The following is a 20589-nucleotide window of genomic DNA, read 5'->3' on the forward strand; positions in this document are numbered from 1 at the left end:
TAAATTTGTTCCTTAATTTACAATCCTCCATTGTCTTTTTATGGCTCGTTAAATTTTACGACATACTAGGAGGACTTGCCCTTTCTTACAGCCTGATCTATAAAGAGCTCTTGAAAACAATTGTGTTGATTGGATGGTTAAAATGGGCTTTCATGTTTAGTCTGGTATTCAACATCAGAAAGTGCATGATAACAATGCTTGGGCAGGGTCAGGGGTCACTTAATGAATTAGAGGAAGGCTGGTATACATGCAGGGGCGACTGTCAACTCAGACTGTGACTATATAGCTACTCCATCTTGTCCACAGGTAGAAGTCAGACTTCGCAATTGTTCATTGTCATCTGACAGTACAGTATCTGATAACAGGTTAACTGGGGATCGATAATCTAAGAAATAATATATTGATATCATAATTAGAACATGAATATCATTAATAAAAGTTTTTTGTTTTTCATCTGGGTTGAGCTTCCTTTCTGCACTACAATACTTGAAAAATCAGTGAATGGCTACGGATCACACTTGATATAGCCTTCTATATTTGACATGCTGTTGCCGCCTTTTTCAAGTATATTCCATGCCCACAGAGTGAATTTCCACATTATAAATCTAGAGCAAAAAGGAAGTTCAACTCTAATGTAATATCAAAAGCTATTTAAAAATATTTCATAACTATTAATACTAATATAATATTATTTCTTAGACTATTCACTGTAATATATACCTTGTCAGCCTGTAACGTTATGAGATGTGTCAAAAGTTTGGCAATTGCTCCTAACAATTTCACCATTGTGTATTAGGTCCTGTCTGATCATGCACATACAGATAATTGGGTGTCAGGCATTAAACAATCGTTGCCGCTCGTAAATATTTGAGATGCCATGAATGTAAAAATAAAAAATGACAAACAGTTTAAAACTAATTTCAATGTAAAAGTTAAACAGCTATTTGAAAAATGTGCATTTGAATTGATTCATGATGATACCAGACAAGGGCACCATAAAAATAAACTTCGCACATGTAGAGAGTTGAAAAAAGATTTCTCTCTCGAAAGCTACCTTCATGTTATAAAAAACCCAGATCACAGATCAGCCCTGTGCAAGTTACGCATTAGTGCACACATACTACACATAGAAACAGGTAGATATAGAAACCTCGATGTCATAGACAGAGCATGCCCAATTTGCCAAAACAAACAAGTAGAAGATGAGATACATTTTCTTTTTCATTGCAAAGGCTACACAGACATTAGACATGATTTTTTCAGTAAACTAAACATTTGTAAAAACGCATTCAGAGGCACACAAGACCTTGTAAGCATCTTTTCAAGGACAGATAAAGCATCACTATGTGAATTGGGAAAATACATACATACATGTTTTAAACTCAGACAAGACAAAATGAAAAAACAAAGTAAACTATTTATGAACCTGTAATATGTTGACCTCATATATAGATATTATTTATATATATATATATATATATATATATATATATATATATATATATATATATATATATATATATATATATATATATGGATATATATATATATATGAATATTTATATATATATATATATATATATATATATATATATATATATATATATATATATATATATATATATATATATATATATATATATATATATATATATATATATATATATATATATATACTCTTTCATTGTTGTTTTTGCAAAACCTTTATTGTACTTTATGATCAAGATCCCAACTGGGATACGATTTCAATAAAGGCTTACTTTACTTTACTTTACTTTACTTATAATACTATATGTTTTCACATTTGGGTTTCTGTGCACACAGGAACTATCTTTAAGCAACAGCTGAAGGTATTATACTGTCTATGTGTGTGAGTCACTGTGGAGTTGTAATAAAGGCACTGGTTGGCTCACAAGAATGAACAATGCCAGGGGTATGTGAATGTGCAGTTTTACTGTTTGATATCCAAATAAACTGCAAGGAAATAGTAATTATGATGCTATTATATTTGTCTCTTACCTACCGCTGTAATGTATGCATGGTTCAATCTTGCTTTCATGTCAGAAGTGAGAACTTAATTCACTTACCAATTCTCTGTTTCTCAGTGTATCTTTGAGACTAAAGGTACATTTTGTACTTCTTTCTCTACACTTCCACATCTTTAGTCAAAATGCTTGCGGAAGTAAAACCTAATACATCAGTGTCACTGAATTGTATGTAATACTGTCAGGCAAGTTCACAGTGCAGAAACTACAAAACCAACAAATAGAAGTAAGTACATAAATAAATTAATTAATGAATAGATGCCACGACAACAGACTGTGTTTACATTGTTTTAATTTCTTTCAATTTGCTTACAGCATATATGGCTAATTTTAATGTCAAGTACAGTTTGGCAAGTTCAAGTACTTTTTCTGACATCAGCACCACAAAATATTTTCAGGAAATGTTGAAATCAAGATAATTATCTGAAAACAACTCTCTCTCAAAGGTATACCATGTCATATAATTCTCAACAAAATGAACTTTGCTCATTTCAATACGGGACAAACAGACATAAAACACTGCAAGGAAATAACCTGGTTCCCTTTAGATTTATGAGTTGTACAGTTGAGCAAACGTTCAGTCAACAGTCAAATTGGCAAGAATTCAAGTCTTCCCATAGGCATTGATACTATGGAATAAAAAATGTTGACTACCAAGGCAAATCACTTTTATATACCAAACATCAAACTCTTATTCTATCTGTCAGCTGTAATACATTAGATTGTGAAAATGGTGAAAATTTCTTGATAAAAATACAACACCAGTTACAAAGAGAATAGGACCCTTTGTTTCCCTTGTCTAATATCACAGGAGTATCTTGTTTTGGTAAATGTTTAAATGGTATTGGTACGAGTACTTTATACAACAAATAGTTGGTTACACATCACCATAGCAAGAAGAGACATGGTGATACTACTGTCTATGATGGTACCAGGCACAAATCTAATTCAGGTTAATAAATACCTGCTGGGTCAACTGTGTTTCCTGATCAAGAGTGCGTTCACCTCAGTCTAATTTTCAGATAGTGGCTTATTTTACCAGTGACAATTGACACTTTTTCTCAGTTGAAAATTCTGAATGTAATAAAATTTCAAAGCAGCAGAATTAAGCTGTCTGTGTAAATACTAGTATGTTATGAATATAGAACGTTCTCTTAGAATCTATCTCTATTTTTTTCAATTTTCATCAATGGTTTCTTGTCCTCAAATAATGTAACATTTGACGCAGTCCTACTTTATGTTATGCCTAAACACTGTATAAGTATGGTATCTTTGTATATATGTGTGAACAATTATATGATTTCTAAACATAATTACATTAAATATTAAAGTATATTTGTATTCATAAAGCTAACAAAGTTCTGACTTTATTCAAATGAGGACAAGTGCCATTATCAATTTCAGCGATATCACAGTCAAGGTCATCATGTTGCTGTTTTTAGCTGCCACAGATGTCCGCAACATAACAGCTACTTGCCCAGCTTTGATGTGATGAACAGTCAATACACAAACTGCTGAACTAATTCAATGGCTATGTGTGACTGCATTCTGCTGTCTACAGCCAACACTGATCTGACCGATGAGAATGTTATCAACTTGAGTGTACTCTCATCATAACAACATTATTTCTTTACACTAAACCATCATATTCTGTTTAAAACACTATCTATTCAACACCTGCTGTCAACACATCCATGTATTCACTGTGTCCATTGTTACCTTGCATAGAAACATCACTTGTTCAGAAACTTGAAAATTGATCAGTGCAATTTGAAGTGTACTTGTATACCGTGCTTACAATTCATATTTCAATTGACTGAAATATCAAATCAAACTCATTTTGTTGTCATTATACCTTCAATGCCTGATATCTACTTCTTTCACTCTATGAATTTGATGAATGTAACAATGGCTTGGCAGTAAAACCACATATTAACTAGGTACCTGTAGACGGCTACATAAAATGTCAAATGAACAAAAAGTGCCTTTTTTTCTTTTGTAGAAAGAAATTCTCCAAGCAATACTATTTGAGAAAGAGCTTTACGGAAAAGGATTGTTATTTCTAGAAAGTCATATGATGAAAAGTGGAATGTGACTAAAACGTCAATAATTGGATCAAAGTCAACAAGATTGGAATTGGTATTTGCATGGGTACCATAGCAACAGATAATGACAGCAATCTTGTCCATTATCATCATTTTGAAAATAACCTGTAAGCAGTTACTCCTGTATTCTTTACTTATAAAATCTGACTCACCGTCTGAATAATCAAGGATCATTAGACCTTTCATAACAGTTCTCACAAACTATCATCATAAAATTTCATTTTCACTTTGAAATGTCAGCACAAAATAACAGCACAAAAGAACAACTTTGTTTTGCCGATGCTGCGATGATTGATTCTACAACTATGAATTATGTTCATCTTCTTTATATAAAATAAAACTAGTAAAAAGATCATGTGCTATCTATCAGACGGAAGTACTAATTTTCAATTTGGCCATACTGGCCGTAATATGTACTTTTGTCTTACGAATGGAACAGTGAGTACACAACCAGGTTTTCTAGCAAATTGCCATTTTTTAAGTTGTTGGTGGTCAGCACATATTAGCAAACATTATGTCATAGTTATGAATAGTATTTCATTATTCTTAAGTACAACAACTATGGGAAAATATATTTAAATAATTTCTAAAGATGTTCAATTTTTAAAATTTGTTCTATAATTTGAATCATTATAATAATTTCAAACATTGCTGTTACACAGGCAATATTGAGGTAACTGGTACTGATTACTGGGCAATCATTAAATCCTCTTTTTTAAAGTATGTAATTAATGTAAGTATTGCCCCCAAATCAATTGTTTTCTTATCATGTTTACACCATCTGTATTCAAGTGGAATAAATGCCACAGGGCATTCAAGGTGCTGATTGGCTGGCGATGATGTCATCATTACATGCCTATGATTCATCTCATTATCCTCCCATCACTACCGAATGGGTTAAGCCATGCCTGTACACTAGATACGATGGGTTTAACCATTCTGTGATGGCAGATTGCTTGAAAACTAATACTTGCAAAGCTCAATTTTCAAATATCAAGTAAAGGTCAGTCAAAGATAAATTATTGAATCATCACATAAATAAAGCTATTTCAAAATGACACCATTTCAGTGATGTCATTTATACCTTTGTAAACACACTGCTGTAATAACATCATAACAAAATATAACAGAAAACCTGAATCTGGCATGTGTTCTATCAGATTCTAACAGTTCAAATCTTTTACACTACAAGGCAATATTTGAATCATCCAAGGTTTTGAAGTGACCTCACCTAAAATTACATCCCTGCAGACGTCTTATGTAAATTGTTGATTATGATGAATAAATCAGTGACCTACAAACAGGAACCACAAATACAGAGTGGCTCATTTTGCAACCAATTCCTTCAAAAATGTCGATTACAAGTAATTTATGAAGGTACATACATTTTGAAGGTTGATTGATTTTTCTTGTGCTTACTGTTGACCTTATATGACATAGAATCTAAGAGATGCATGTCAGCGATAGTAAAGAGACATTCTGTGTGTAGGTGAATTTTTCATCATTTTCATTCTGAGTGTAAATTACAAAGTCTTCTTTTATTCCCTTACATGCTGACGTACTAGTATTCAACATATCGATACCAAGTATGGGATATATTTGTACTCTCTTTGTATCAGTCTGGGGTGGTGGGGTAGTACAAGTATCTACACTTCAGTGTTTTAGTAAAGGGAGGTACCCTTGATGTTTCCACAGTATGTTGCTGGGGTTCCCCTGGGAATATCAACACAATATTATGAGAGAACAGATATGTGCCTGGGTTTTAAAACCATTCATCCTTGTTTTCCAACCTATGTAAAAAACTGGTACTTCATACACAGAATGAAAAAGCAAAAAATTCACGAACTATTAAACTACATTGTGTTTGAAATAAAAATTTGAACTAACTAAAGATGACAAAACATCATCTTGATCCTTATGACAATATCGGTGTCAAATGTTGCAACTTTAACAAATTTTTTTTGTAAACAAAGATAGATAAGTTTGTGGAGTTTGGATTTTAAAATATTCCTGTTAATGTAATCTCCCTGATGTTTTATCTGTCAGCAAAATTGTCAGCTTAAACCAAGTTAACTTCCTGTACTGTCACTGTTTTTCCATCATCTGTCTGTATTCTGTATACTCTTGATGTTGATCAAATGAAATGACTAAGAATCAACATAACATAAAATTCAACACGGTCTAAAAACTCTAAAATAAAAAACTGACTTTCAACAAAACACTTACAAAACGTAACAAAATAGACATAAAAATAAACTATCCTTGTCCAATATTTCAAAGACACTTGATGCTCTAAAAGTTTACCTGGTGATATAATCCATTATATCTCATTGTACTACATTCAACTTTTACAAAGAATCAAAGTTTCTCGACTGTACAACGATGTATAGTAAAATACACATAAAAATACAAAATTCTCTTAAGTTAATTGCTGTGTGCATCTTGACATTTCAGTATGACCACTTTCACTTCATATAACACAGCTACCTTTAATGTGTTGAACAAACTCCCATCAAAGTCAACATTTCAGGAACCCATAATTGGACATCCAAGTCTACCAAGACAATGTGGTAGATGGAAATATTTGTTGTAAATTGGATTGATGACAAATCACCTTGGAAACAATGTAAACCACGAGTCAGTATTTTCATATGTACAGAATACATAAAGAAAACTTGAAAATTCTTGAAGTAAAGTTTTGTGTAGTTTTCTTTTCTCTCTTGAAAAGTAAGGTACAGATTAGTATCATTGCACCATCATTACTCATCAACATGAATCTACTGTCTTAGGTTAGTTGATAATGAATCTGGCCATAGCAACAGTCACTCTGGCCATGGCAACAGTCAGTCTGGCATTATTGTCAGTCAGTCAGTCTGGCATTACTGACAGTCACTCTGGCATTACTGACAGTCAGTCTGGCATTACTGACAGTCAGTCTGGCATTACTGACAGTAAGAGTGGCATTACTGACAGTCAGTCTGGCATTACTGACAGTCAGTCTGGCATTACTGACAGTCAGTCTGGCATTACCGACAGTCACTCTGGCATTACCGACAGTCACTCTGGCATTATTGACAGTCACTCTGGCAATACCGACAGTCACTCTGGCATTACCGACAGTCAGTCTGGCATTACCGACAGTCACTCTGGCATTACGGACAGTCAGTCTGGCATTACTGACAGTCAGTCTGGCAATACCGACAGTCAGTCTGGCAGTCAGTCTGGCATTACGACAGTCAGTCTGGCATTACCGACAGTCAGTCTGGCAATACCGACAGTCACTCTGGCATTACCGACAGTCAGTCTGGCATTACCGACAGTCAGTCTGGCATTACCGACAGTCAGTCTGGCAATACCGACAGTCAGTCTGGCAATACCGACAGTCAGTCTGGCATTACCGACAGTCAGTCTGGCATTACCGACAGTCACTCTGGCAATACCGACAGTCACTCTGGCAATACCGACAGTCAGTCTGGCAATACCGACAGTCAGTCTGGCATTACCGACAGTCAGTCTGGCATTACCGACAGTCACTCTGGCATTACCGACAGTCAGTCTGGCATTACCGACAGTCAGTCTGGCATTACCGACAGTCAGTCTGGCATTACCGACAGTCAGTCTGGCAATACCGACAGTCAGTCTGGCAATACCGACAGTCAGTCTGGCAATACCGACAGTCAGTCTGGCATTACCGACAGTCACTCTGACATTACCGACAGTCAGTCTGGCATTACCGACAGTCAGTCTGGCATTACCGACAGTCAGTCTGGCATTACCGACAGTCAGTCTGGCATTACCGACAGTCAGTCTGGCAATACCGACAGTCAGTCTGGCAATACCGACAGTCAGTCTGGCATTACTGACAGTCAGTCTGGCATTACTGACAGTCAGTCTGGCATTACTGACAGTCAGTCTGGCATTACTGACAGTCAGTCTGGCATTACTGACAGTCAGTCTGGCATTACTGACAGTCAGTCTGGCATTACTGACAGTCAGTCTGGCATTACTGACAGTCAGTCTGGCATTACTGACAGTCAGTCTGGCATTACTGACAGTCAGTCTGGCATTACTGACAGTCAGTCTGGCATTACTGACAGTCACTCTGGCATTACTGACAGTCACTCTGGCATTACTGACAGTCAGTCTGGCATTACTGACAGTCAGTCTGGCATTACTGACAGTCAGTCTGGCATTACTGACAGTCAGTCTGGCATTACTGACAGTCACTCTGGCATCGCTGACAGTCACTCTGGTCTTAGAAACAACTGCAAAGGAAGGCTAGAAGGGTGACTCCATTTTTGATATCACCTGCATTGCATGTATTCATGGCAATCAAAACTCTCCATTGTTTTCACAGCTCAGTGACTTTGGTCCTACATGTACTTGAACTGCCCAGTATTGCTTGCAGGCTTTACCTTGTAAAAGGAGGCCCTAAGTACTTTCTAATTGTAACACAACAACCGTGTGCTCTGAGAGCTCTGGGCATATGACCCACAACTTTCCACGAGTTTGAATCTGGATCAAACATCTCTACACTTCCCAGGGCCTTGTAATTGACCATTCCACCTGCTACGTAAATTTTACCATCAATGACGGAAGAGCCAAAAAGATGACGTTCCAAAGTACACATAGACGCAGTGGCTTCACAATCGTCAATTTTAGGATTGTACACCTGCATACCCCCTTTACCTGTACCACTTAATATGTAAATGTTATCATTAAGCACCAATGCCGGGAAGTGTCTGGTTGCTATGGTAATGGTGTTGATGACCTTCCAGGAGTCAAGTCCAAGGTCGTAACACTGCATAGATTTGTAGGTCAGCTGACCAAGCATGTAGCCTCCGACAACGTACAACTTCTTTGAATGGGAGACAACGGCTGGGTTACCAACTGCCACTGGAAGTGGTTGCTTCCATTCCCATACGTCAGATGACCCATGATAGCATTCAACATCGCTGATGCAGTGTCCATTATTATTCTCACCCCCTACGACATAAATGGAATTTTCCATGCTGCATGCCCCATGGTATTGGCGTGGTATCTCCAGGCTTGAAACTTGCTCCCACTGGTTACAGCTTGACCGATAACAGAATACAGCCCTGGTAACACCATTGATACTTTTGCCTCCTGTCACATAGATGTCGTTGTTGAGAGCAACCACTTTGTAGCCACTGATATCAGCTGGGAAGGAAGCCAAGGATGTCCACTTCCTATTGGATGGATTGAAGTAACGTACATCTGGCACCCAAGTGTTATCTGCATCAAAACCACCTGTGACAACCATAACCTCACTTTTGGTGAATTCACGAGGTTGGACGTTCATACAGTACACAGCTGTTAGCTCTTGTCCCTGCTGCAGACATTTCTGTAATGTTCTGCCTTGTCGGAGGAAGTCAACGCACACTGGCAGGTGCTTCAATACTGGGTCATACAGTTTCTCATGCAGAAACTCTGCACTCAAATAAGGAACCCTGACAGCTTTGAGGATGACGGGTAACTCGGCAACTCTCTTCTGGAAACTGTGGTTGACCCAATGAATCGCTGCATCAAATATCATGTCTTCCTTGCTAACATTGAGTCTATCTTCACTCAAGTAAGCTAGAGCCTTGTCAACATTCAATTGTAAGAACTCTTCCTTCTGTATGACTTTGTGAAAATTGGCTTCAGAGAAACTTTTGGCAGCCTTGTAGAGTTGTGGGCATACGTGCAACTCGGCAAGAAACTGGATTCCCAGACAGTTGGATGGATGGAGTTGGTTTTCTAAATACTGGCAGCAAGCTTTCACAATGCTCCTGTACTGAAGTAAATTAGCCGCTTCCAATAACTCTTGAGCGTTGCTGGTGTTGATGACAATTCTGGAGGTGTATGCGTATTCTAACAACTGATCCAGAATGGCAACGCTGACATTGTCAAGTGTAATGCGACCTTCTCTTGTCTCTTTCATCTGGCTGGAGAACATGGCCTTGAAGTAGGGGCTGGAACAGGCCAAAACAGCCCTGTGGCAGGGAAACTCTCTGACCCCAGTCTGGATCACCGTGTCTGTCAGGCATCCTGATTTGCGGAATTCATTCAGGTTGCTCAAAATCTGATTTGAAAGTTGTGGTTCATGGAGAACGTAATCACAACCAATATCTCCATCCATGGATGCAGTCTCTTCTTGTTCCATAATTCCTGGTTTTCATTGCAACAATGTCAAGCAGAGTGGATCAGGATAATAAAATCACCTCTGAAAACAAAAACAGAAATGAAGATTGTAAACACTTTGTAGCAAAATACTCCGCTGACTGGATGGTATTCTGGGAGCTTCATGAGCCACTTGACAGCTGATGATGGTAAAATATATTTGACACACATTTCATTATCAATAAACATAATGTCAATTGTTTACAAAATTCATATAAATTGAAAGCCTGATTAACTTTAAATATCAAACTCTGATCATCAGTTCAATCTCTGAATTACATTATTATAATTACATTACATTATCTGAGTTACATTATTTACTGATATTTCAAGTATTTTTGATTGACAATGATGTAAATTTTTTCCACAAAAAACAATATCTTCAAAGTACTGCATGAAAAACAAAGTCCAAATTTGAACATGCATGAATGAGAGGATCTCTACAAGTACTGCCAAACAAACCTCACATCACATCACATCACATTCTCAAGAAATCTGGCAAGGAGTTTGACAAAATGAGAAAATATTCTAGACAAAAAATGTAAATATTATAGGTTTGACAAATCTGAATGAGGGCATATCCTTTGGAACCTACTAGATAAACATAAAACCCACAAAACATATGCCTTTGGAGATGATGTTTCGACCAAAAACTAGAAAACATTAAAAAGACACAGTTATATGAGTTTTATCATATTGGGAAAAATGCAAATGATAAACATTTGAGATCACATAAATGTATGATGGGTACTGATCGAAAACCATATCTTGTATAAGCTACAAGTCACTGATGACAGTGCTATGATGAAGCCGAATACGTGATATACCATTTTGTTAGAAAAGAAAACACAATGATTGTGAGAAAAAATCACTGTTTTGAGTTTGTGAAGCAAGATGGAGAATTGATCAATTATTTACCAGTATTTCCAAGTGTTGATTAATGTACGGTATGTAATCTTTGCTTATTTCAGGAGCAAAGCTGTTTGTGAAAAAAAGCTGGTTGTGAATGATTTCCTGGCCAAAGGGTGAGTAGTGATTTTGTTTCCATACCGCTGGTCAAGCAATCTTTCCTCGTAAATGTACAAGGAAATTTCATTCTCTAGCTCAGCTATTAACTTAGAAAAGGTGCGATGGGTGGGTAAGCAAGAACTCACGAAAGTATGATGATACAGTTGTTTTGGGAACAGAAAACGGCAAGGGAAAAGCACATACGATATAGAAATGGTAGTTGATACTGTTGTATCACTGAGTTGGCAATGGGCAATTTTTTAATGAAGCTAAGGAGGCAGGGAATTTTTCTTGTATGGAGGGAATACTGACAGATATTGAGAAGTTTTTCAAATAGTTACAGGAGAGTATTACGAAGAGACATAGCTTTCTCATGATATATTTTAACTACAAAGTTAAAATAAATCAGAGCAGGATATTTGTATTTACAATAAATGCAAAAACTCCTGTAGTTATATTTCTCTAGATTGGCTGTTTGGCTGCCTCTGTTCACTGCCTGTTATTTTGTGCTGCTCACATTGCTTTTACGCTACACACAGTCAGTACTACTAGACTTGGTTCAAATCTGTGATTTGTGAATGTTTGAGTGGAGTGAACGCAATGATTTATATTTTGCTTTCATGTGAAACGCCGCGCGTGAGTGGACGCGATGAGTAGGGTGAGCGCGATGAGTGGACGGTGAACGCTACACAGCGGAGTTTCACCCGGAATCACAGACTTGGCTTTCTTGCAGGGTTTGCGTTGCTATAAATTATTCATGAGATGACGTTTTCTTTACTCATATATTATTCATAAGATGACATCACTAAATTTTACACATTGGGAGGAGTTACCAATTGACCCAAACGAGACGTGCATAAAACTCACATGGCGTTGTTGACAAAATGTCGAGTGCGATCACTCCCACAAAAGTCAGCACGACCTCTGTTCTATCACCGAAAACGCGTGAAAATATCTGTGTTGTTTGTGGGGCCCATGTTACAAAATGTGAAAATCGTGGCCGGTTATTCAAGGATGGAAAAAGACACCGTCCGTACAGTTGTAGCCTGTTCTCTTACGTGCCCAAAGCGATGGAAATCAAAACAATGTGGAGCGACTTCGTATGTCAGTGATTTTCCGCTGTCGGTTGGTGCGCAGACGAACACATCTTTTCCCTCAATGTAACTCTCAACAAGCTTTCTTTGGTAATCTCGCATGATTAGCGGTGGTCGACCGATCAGTTGTAAAACGCGGTTGATGTACGAACTTGATGCCGTTATTCGCCCAGATATAAAACGTACTCGATGTCTAGCTTTGCACGGAGATGACAACAAACGTTTTAATGCATGCAGAGGCAAGCGTTCTTCTTATTGGCCAGAATAACGGCGGGGGCTGTCAATCATTTTGTATTTGCTCTACGTCACTGTGTACACTGTCCGTCCCACCGCCTGTACTTTGCAAGAAGTCCAAGTCGGTGAATCCGGCAGAAACTAACTCACTACTGCGCAGACTCAAACGTGACGCATTCAATCGCTGGGAAAACCTGGCGTGAGCTGCCAAATTCCGGATAGGTTTGTATGAAATAGGAGAGACACAAGAGAAACTATTATAAATCATTTTATTTTTTTTTAATTCACCGACTTGAACCAAGTCTATCAGTACTACTTGTACACACAGCAATTACAATGGTCAGCGAACACATGGACAGTCAGTCTTCTTTGACCCTGACGCCTTTGGCGTATCAATCAATATTCAATACTGAAACAAACATTCTTTACACTGAGCTTTTTCACAAAACATAAACCTTTAGTTCACAGTTGATGCTGAGTTCAGAAAAGTTTCAAATTCATTGACAATGTCACATGGAATTCAATGGTGATATAAAACAGACAATGTGCGTCACAGTCATTGTGAAAACACTGTAACAATGAACATTGTCATGAGGTCTCTGCACACAACCTGAACAAAAAACAAACAAAAATCCATACAAAAACCCAAACAAAAAATGTCCTTGGATGGATCCGGAGCAGACTAATAATAAACATTACAGTCTGACATTGTACAGTGGAGGCTACTGACCTTAAATAATCAACTTGCAATTCAAAGCTCATTTCAAAAGTGACACAGGCTATCAGGACTTACTTGATCATAGACACTAAAGAATCTTTGATTTGACTGACTGTTTTTGATACATACATACTACATGTATATGGAAACAGAATAAAAACTGCTAGGTAAATTCAAACTCTACTGGCTATCAAAGGAAATGCCCAGGCCCTCATATCCTGTTTTGTTTCATCATTAACAAGAATTGAGAAAACATATGTACATAGTTCCTTTTTAGTCTCACATGGTTGTTTTCCTCACTAATCTTTCAGGAAATGAAAGGATCCTGTTTTTATACTTTGCTTATCACATTTGGTTACCAAGGCTATTTACACAAGTTAAGTATTAAGCTTTGTTTTTGGAAAAATCAACTGATGACCTGCATATTGACGTACATATATGAACGCTGGTAATGCTTGCCTTTCATTCAATTAGTGATAATTGCCCAAACATAAAATAAAACATTGCTTATATTGATAATGGAAATAAACAAGAGAAAGAGGTTTAATGTAATGGAAACAAAAGTAGCCATAAATGTGCCTCCACAACGTGTTTTGATAAGAAAGCTGATATTTGAGAACTATAGGTACCACCTTTCTGACAAGCACTGTAACCTTGTGATATAAATAAGCCAGGGTTACCTTTGCCGGGTCAAAGTTCATGATACAAAAGGTGATTCATCAGCCCACAATTTTCAGTGTCTGTACAGATCAGCTTTAGTTGATTAAAAGATAAATGATGATGTAATACAGTTTATCATCATATCATGATACTATACTACTGTATAAATATGCTTTACCTAACAATTGGTGTCTGCCTGATCATATTTTTGTCTGGAGATTACTTGAAGTATGAACTCAAAAATGAGAAATTTCATCCAATAGTGCTCCTGTACAGTAAATAGTGCATGGTGTTCACTAACCCTCACAGAGACCTGCAGCTTCCATCATGCACAATACACAATTATGCTGTTGTCCTTTTTGTCAGTGAAAAAAATTGGGGATGAGAAAAAATGACACCATGGACTCCGGACAGTTGACCGTCGTCTCCCGGCAAGGTCAACAACCCCATTCCATCACCTCTGAATTCTATAATATCGGTACACTCAGTAGTAGTAGTCATCGCATAGATACGATCGATTCGACATCAACCTAATACAGCTTAAACATTTTTTATTTGAATGCTTGAATCGTGATGACACTTATGTGCCGTACATCTGAACTTTCTTCTGCATGTACGTAGGTCAATTTACGATTGATGAAGTGATCGGGACAAGTGGCACCGCCGGGGTACACAGCAGAAAGTAAACAATGTCATTCAAACCGAACTTCTCTTTCCAGCTAACTGAATCAACAGAAGATAGTGCGAGCGATGAACCAGACAGTGTAGCCTTGGTCATATTAGACAGTTGTTTTCAAGAAATACAGCAATACTTTAAAAGGTCGTTTTAATACTTGGTTTCGATTTTGCATCTGCACTCATAACGGCCACGCCATGATAATAGCATTATCCCGTCTGTCAGTCTATGGTGTGAATTCTGTGAATTCAGCCTTACCTGTCTCAGAAAAGTCAAGCACTTGGACAACTCGTGATAGGAAGATCTTTCCTTGACTGTCAAACAACACTCGAGAAAAGATGAGATATACACAGCGGGGTCACAATAAGCACACAATGGCAGGGTACACATTGGCTGTTTGTGCGCTCTACAGCATCCGGCTACGTCGTCTGTCTAGACTTGACTGCCAGCTGATATGTGTTGAGACAGAATGTATGACTCTCGTTCGGGGAGCGCCACCAACGCCAAAAAACAGGGATGCCGACCTCTGCGAAATCCTCGGACCTGAGCGGCCTGACGATTTAAACAAAGGTGTGAATCTGTCTAAGTGTTATCAGTGTGTTGGTGGCACTGGCAGGAAAGACTTGGTACCCACGCTTGTTCCACAATATTTTAAAACTACATTTTTCAACAAAAATACATGCTTAGGGAGCCGTCATCATTTACGGCCTGGGGGTCGGAGGAATTACATTGGGGTCTTCGAAATTTCGAGTAACCCCTAGCCGGTATAGCCAACCATGATGAAGTTGGGTAAGCCCCTCTCTAACACGGAAATTTTGACTTACCCCCAACCCCACCCCAACTTTGAAAAGTTAAATATCAATACATGTAGTTGTATGATTTATGGATACAGCAAAAGTATATATTAAAAGACATTTGAAATCCCGGTTTACATTGCTAGATTATCATCAGTTGCCTCGAGACGGTCGAAAAGGGTGAAATTACCAAAATGAAATTCAAAGTCACAACAAAACATAGAGATAAAAGCTCACCCTATAACCAATATCCAACCATATGGTATTGTTTTAATTTGGATGGGTATGGTTAATGTCAAAATGGTTATTGAACTTGTACGCAATACTTCGTACTAGGAGCCGTTGGAATTATAATTTGTTTGTTTGTCACATTTCTTGTGAATTCCATTGTCTTTAGGCCTACTACATTGTTGTTGCTATAATATCGTTATCTAATGAAAGCATAATACCATTCGTGATTTAAATAAATAAACAAGCTTGCAATAGAAATATAGATTAAGTATTGTAACCAAGTTTTACATGCTCATAAGACATAAATATGACAGGAAGCTAGAAATAGCTAATGTGAAGCTAATGTAAATCTGGCTCCAATAAGGATAATAAATGAGTCTTCAAAACAATGAAAAAATGTAAAGACGGCAAAATTAAGGTAGAACGCACCTCGGGGACAGACATTCGGACTCTCAAACTTTTACATTCTCTTCTGATATACCACATGTGGGGGTTCATTGTAAAGCTCTTGGTGAAAGAAAACTTTTCACCGGCTTAGTTTTTCGAAATTCGAATTTTTTTATTTTTCTCCATAGAGTTAACACAGGGATGGCGGCCATTTTGAATTTCCATATCGGTAAATCTTGGGTAATTTGTTTCTCTAGTACCAAAATTTGCACGGTGACCCCCCTATTTTTATTCTTGATTTTGAAAGAGAATGATTGAAAGATTCCTTGAGGAAAGTTAGAGCAAAGGTTTAACTCTTCCACTTTCGAGGTGCATATTACCTTAACAAGGAAATCAAGATTTGTTGATAATGAAATATTTGAGGGCATGCTTGAACTGTGTTCGACGTGAAATGTTTCTAATGGAAAGTGGAAACCTATTCCAGAATTTAGCGCCGTGATAACTGATAGTGAATTGACTGAGGTGAAGATTGCATTTCGGTTATAGAAAGGACGAGTTAGAAACTGATCTTGTGGTATATTTATGAGTAGGAAAGGAAAAATAGTCATTGACGCTATGGGGTAGATTACTTGACAAAAGGTCATGAATGAAAACCCCAATCTGATATTCAAACTGATTGTATATGTTCAAAATATTTAATTCATTAAAGATATGTTCACTGGGAGTAGTGGGTGACTTAAAGGTAGCAATTCTAACTATTTTTTTCAATAGTGTGTGGATAGGGAGTAAAGCGGAATGGTATGTGCTTCCCCATATCTCCAGACAGTATGAAATATGAGGAAGAATAAAAACATTATAGAGCATAATAAGGATGTGTTTTGGAAATAAGTGTCTAAGTTTTGCTAATAACCCGATTTTAGGAGTGATTTTGGTACAGACTTTATGAATGTTTCCAGGATAAGTGGCTGTCAATCTCTACTCCACGATCTGAAACGTGATAAACATTACTTATCTCATTTGAATTGATACAAAGCTGTCCGTTTTCAACGTAAGATCGGTGATAAGTAGAGAAAATAACATATTTCATTTTGTCCCGGTTGATAGTCAGTGTATTATCTGAGCACCAGTTTACGATGTTGATGGATTCAACGTTGGTGGCGTTAATATCAAGTGTGAAGGAGTGAAAAAAACTGAGTCATCGGCAAAGAGGTTAGAAGTGAAGTACGACGTACAATCTGGGATATCATTAATGTAGGCCGCCTAAATAAGGAAAAGAATGGGTCCTAGAATTGATCCCCGAGGAACACCGTAGCCAATGGGACTAAGAGTTGAAACATAATATAAGTTGCCCATTTTCCAGCATACTACCAAAAAGGTTGATTTCAATGAACTTTTTAGTATTGAATTGTAAATTAATTTGAAAACTTGCTATTTGGGGTGACTACAATTCGAAGTGTCCGGATCCGATGCATAGATGAACGTTCACTTCGCCCTTATACCTGGTCGCTCACTACATTCATGGAGAAATCGAGAATGATATTGGTTCAGTGTTACCAGAACAAGAGAAAATTTCATTAGAATTTGGAAAAGACAGCAGTCCGTTGCAAAGTTCCCTACCTTTTAAGAACGTAATTTTGACGCTAAAATCTGTAAATCGAACAGCAAAAGAGTTGGAATCACCTTGCACTGAATCGTGACGTGTGTTGTTGCTATGGAGATCACCAGCCAAGAGCGTACGCGTTCCTTGAAACTCGTTCGGTAGGAACGCTGCGCACTTCATATTAAAAGTTGAATTGTTGATATGTGACGGAAACTTTTGACTGCTTTGAGCAGGGGGAGGGGAAAGAGGAGCGTTGTTTTGACAGTGATCGCTGTTCTGGAGTATGTCAAAATACATGGAAGACGCCTTACAAATTCGAAGTGTTATCCGCCACTCTAAAACATCGCAACAGCGACCACATCGCCAAGCGACTCTTTTGGAAAAGGCCAGTGAACACAGTAAACGCCAGGTGTTCCACAGACTTGCAAACGTATGTACTCTGTTGCCGGATCCATGCACAGAAAGCGTTACTGGTAGTACAAAACGTCAGATGGTTGCCACCGGCAGGAGAGGAAACGGTGGGTAGTAACACACCAATCCACACACATGTGTAAGGTCTATGGTCGCAGCAAGCCGTAACTACCATGATTACGATCGTAGGCCTACCTGACAATCTTCCATTTGAATTTTGGATCTGCGGGAAACTTTTATCTTGCAAAGGAAGATTCAAAACCGAAATTAGATAGGCCCTAAGTGTTGTTTGTAAATATTTCATTCCATAACGAAATCGTGGCGGAAACAAACACAAGTGTGCTCTCAGACTTTTCTCGAAGTAGTTGTCTGAGATATGTTCTAGCATTGTGAAGTGTAGACAATTCGAGGTGTGTCGATGGTAATTTTGATAGGCATGTTCAGGTATATGGATGGCAGGTTTAACTTTGTCTGTTACATGTAGGCTTTGCTTTATTACATAAAATAATTTTTGAGTTTTAGTGATTTTGAGTAGAATGTTTCATGGAGTCGTGTGCTTCCATGTAGTGCTGACGCTGATTCCCAAGTCGCAATTCTACTTTTCTTGCAAAGGCACATATTTGTCGTGTATATCCTCATTTTTACGGTACCTTCTAAATTACCTGGTACTTCGTTGCTACTAACATAAAGAGCACATGTCAAGGGACTCGCTGTCAACTGCTGTAAGTAAACACAGGTGTTCAACAGCAATATTTGATTTCTGTCGGCAGTATAGTAGCTTTGTCTCCCGCGTATAAATGCAAACTTTGGCAACCTACCTAAAATGGTGATTAGCGATATGGCGATTTTACGGTGGTTAAGAACTGTCGAGGGCTCAGCATCGGGAGAAAAGAAAAGGCTGATGTATTTTGAGCCATTTGTCAAAACCTCTGAGAATTTTTTCCTTTCTTTCTAATGATGAATTTCTTTTTTGAATCACTAAATGACAAAAAACGCTCTTTTTACATTTGTTTTTATCTCATCCTAAACTTTTCACGGGTGCATGTCAGGTTCACTATGTCTTTCCTTTCAATGGCAGGTATGATTTTCGGCAATTCTGACAAAACCTTGTTGCCAAGGATACAGAGTGACATATGTCGCAGCCGGAGCGCTAGAGACGTCCACGAAGGAATGGTGAAAAGTTATAAATCAGCAATGATGACCGAACCAGCGTACGCGACTTTGACTCCCATACCAATGTTAAACAGCATTGCAAAGTTCAGTACCAGTGATCGACTTGTCAAAACGGTGAAGAACGATGCCCTCTTAAACCGAAACCAAATTCCACTATCGACGATAGATGTCAGGTACTGCTAAATAGACTTTTTACTCTCGCCAGCACTGTCTGTAGCACTAAAGGGTTTGACACTCTCACAGTCATTCTTCGAACGCTCACGTCCATTCACTTTCCGCACTGTTCAGTGATATTTCATCCACAACTGATTTCCTTTATTATCTGCCAAGAATATATAGGCCTACTTTTAGCATATCAAAAATAGGGGGCCACGTAGGACGCAGTTTCGCCTACTATCGGAACTTTTCTCATAATTGCGCTTTGGCTTTGAAAAGACTTTTATACTTGACTTGGGATGCTAGTCCAGTTTACTGAATTTCAACACTAGCTAAACAGAATCACCTCTATCTTGGCGAAGCCATCGCTCTATCAGTTGGCAAATACGTGGTGCAGATTCCCGACACTCATTCAGTTTTTTTTTCGGTCAGCGATGACTTAACCCTTTGAGTCCTGTAATTTTTCCTGCCAAAATTAAAGTGCAACATTTTACCAATTTTTATGACATTTTCTGCAATTTTTTTGATAATTTTGACCAAATGGACATCATATTTCATAGGCTAACAGATTTTTATCAAAATTTTGGCAAAACTCTGAAAAAAATTGACTGGGATATATTTTATAAGGGTGACAAAACTGACTTTAGCGCTCAAAGGGTTAAAGAATATAATCCTTTCATTTCAGTTTTCAATTACGTCAAGTTTTCCTTGAATTCAACAGCACTGAGTATTTTTATTATATCAAAATTTGATCTTTATTTTCCAATCATTTAATGACAAATTTTGTTAATTTATTTCATACGAGGTGGAGGATATTGCGAAATGGCGAAGCGTACAATCCGGAAACAATCTACGACACTCTGCGACCGTTCGGTGAAATAGAACGAATTACACTGACTAGCGCCACCAGCGGCCGGGTAGTGTTTAGAGACCTGGATTCAGCTTGTGAAGCTGTCAGCACGAAGCGCATTGGTAAATCAGTCAACAGACTTTGGTGCACCTGGTATCATAAATCAATGCTCAATAAGAAATTTACCATCAGGAACAAACATCTACATGTAACATTTGATCATCTGTTAAGGTCTAATTTTACAACCTGATTAAAAATCTTATG

The 20589-nt window shown here is 37.7% G+C and overlaps 1 protein-coding gene and 1 long non-coding RNA gene across 2 annotated transcripts; one reads left to right on the top strand and one right to left on the bottom strand.

Moving 5' to 3' along the window:
• Window positions 1–2320: 2320 nt before the first annotated feature.
• On the bottom strand, window positions 2321–15167 carry LOC139148397 (kelch-like protein 21). The gene is made up of 2 exons (XM_070719833.1): window positions 14982–15167; window positions 2321–10376 (listed from the first exon to the last, which is right to left on the bottom strand). Exon 2 carries the CDS (start codon window positions 10314–10316, stop codon window positions 8562–8564), a length of 1755 nt encoding a protein of 584 aa, XP_070575934.1. The 5' UTR covers window positions 10317–10376; window positions 14982–15167; the 3' UTR covers window positions 2321–8561.
• Window positions 15168–18115: 2948 nt separating this feature from the next.
• On the top strand, window positions 18116–20589 carry LOC139148775 (uncharacterized). The gene is made up of 3 exons (XR_011556006.1): window positions 18116–18253; window positions 19225–19492; window positions 20281–20589. It is a non-coding gene; the product is annotated as an uncharacterized lncRNA (long non-coding RNA).

This window comes from Ptychodera flava, chromosome 13 (assembly GCF_041260155.1).
Source record: "Ptychodera flava strain L36383 chromosome 13, AS_Pfla_20210202, whole genome shotgun sequence".
In the NCBI taxonomy this organism is placed as follows: domain Eukaryota; kingdom Metazoa; phylum Hemichordata; class Enteropneusta; family Ptychoderidae; genus Ptychodera; species Ptychodera flava.

What these genes read in the sequence shown, in the direction of transcription:
- LOC139148397 (XM_070719833.1), bottom strand. Translation starts at nt 10,316, where the DNA reads ATGGAACAAGAAGAGACTGCATCCATGGATGGAGATATTGGTTGTGAT.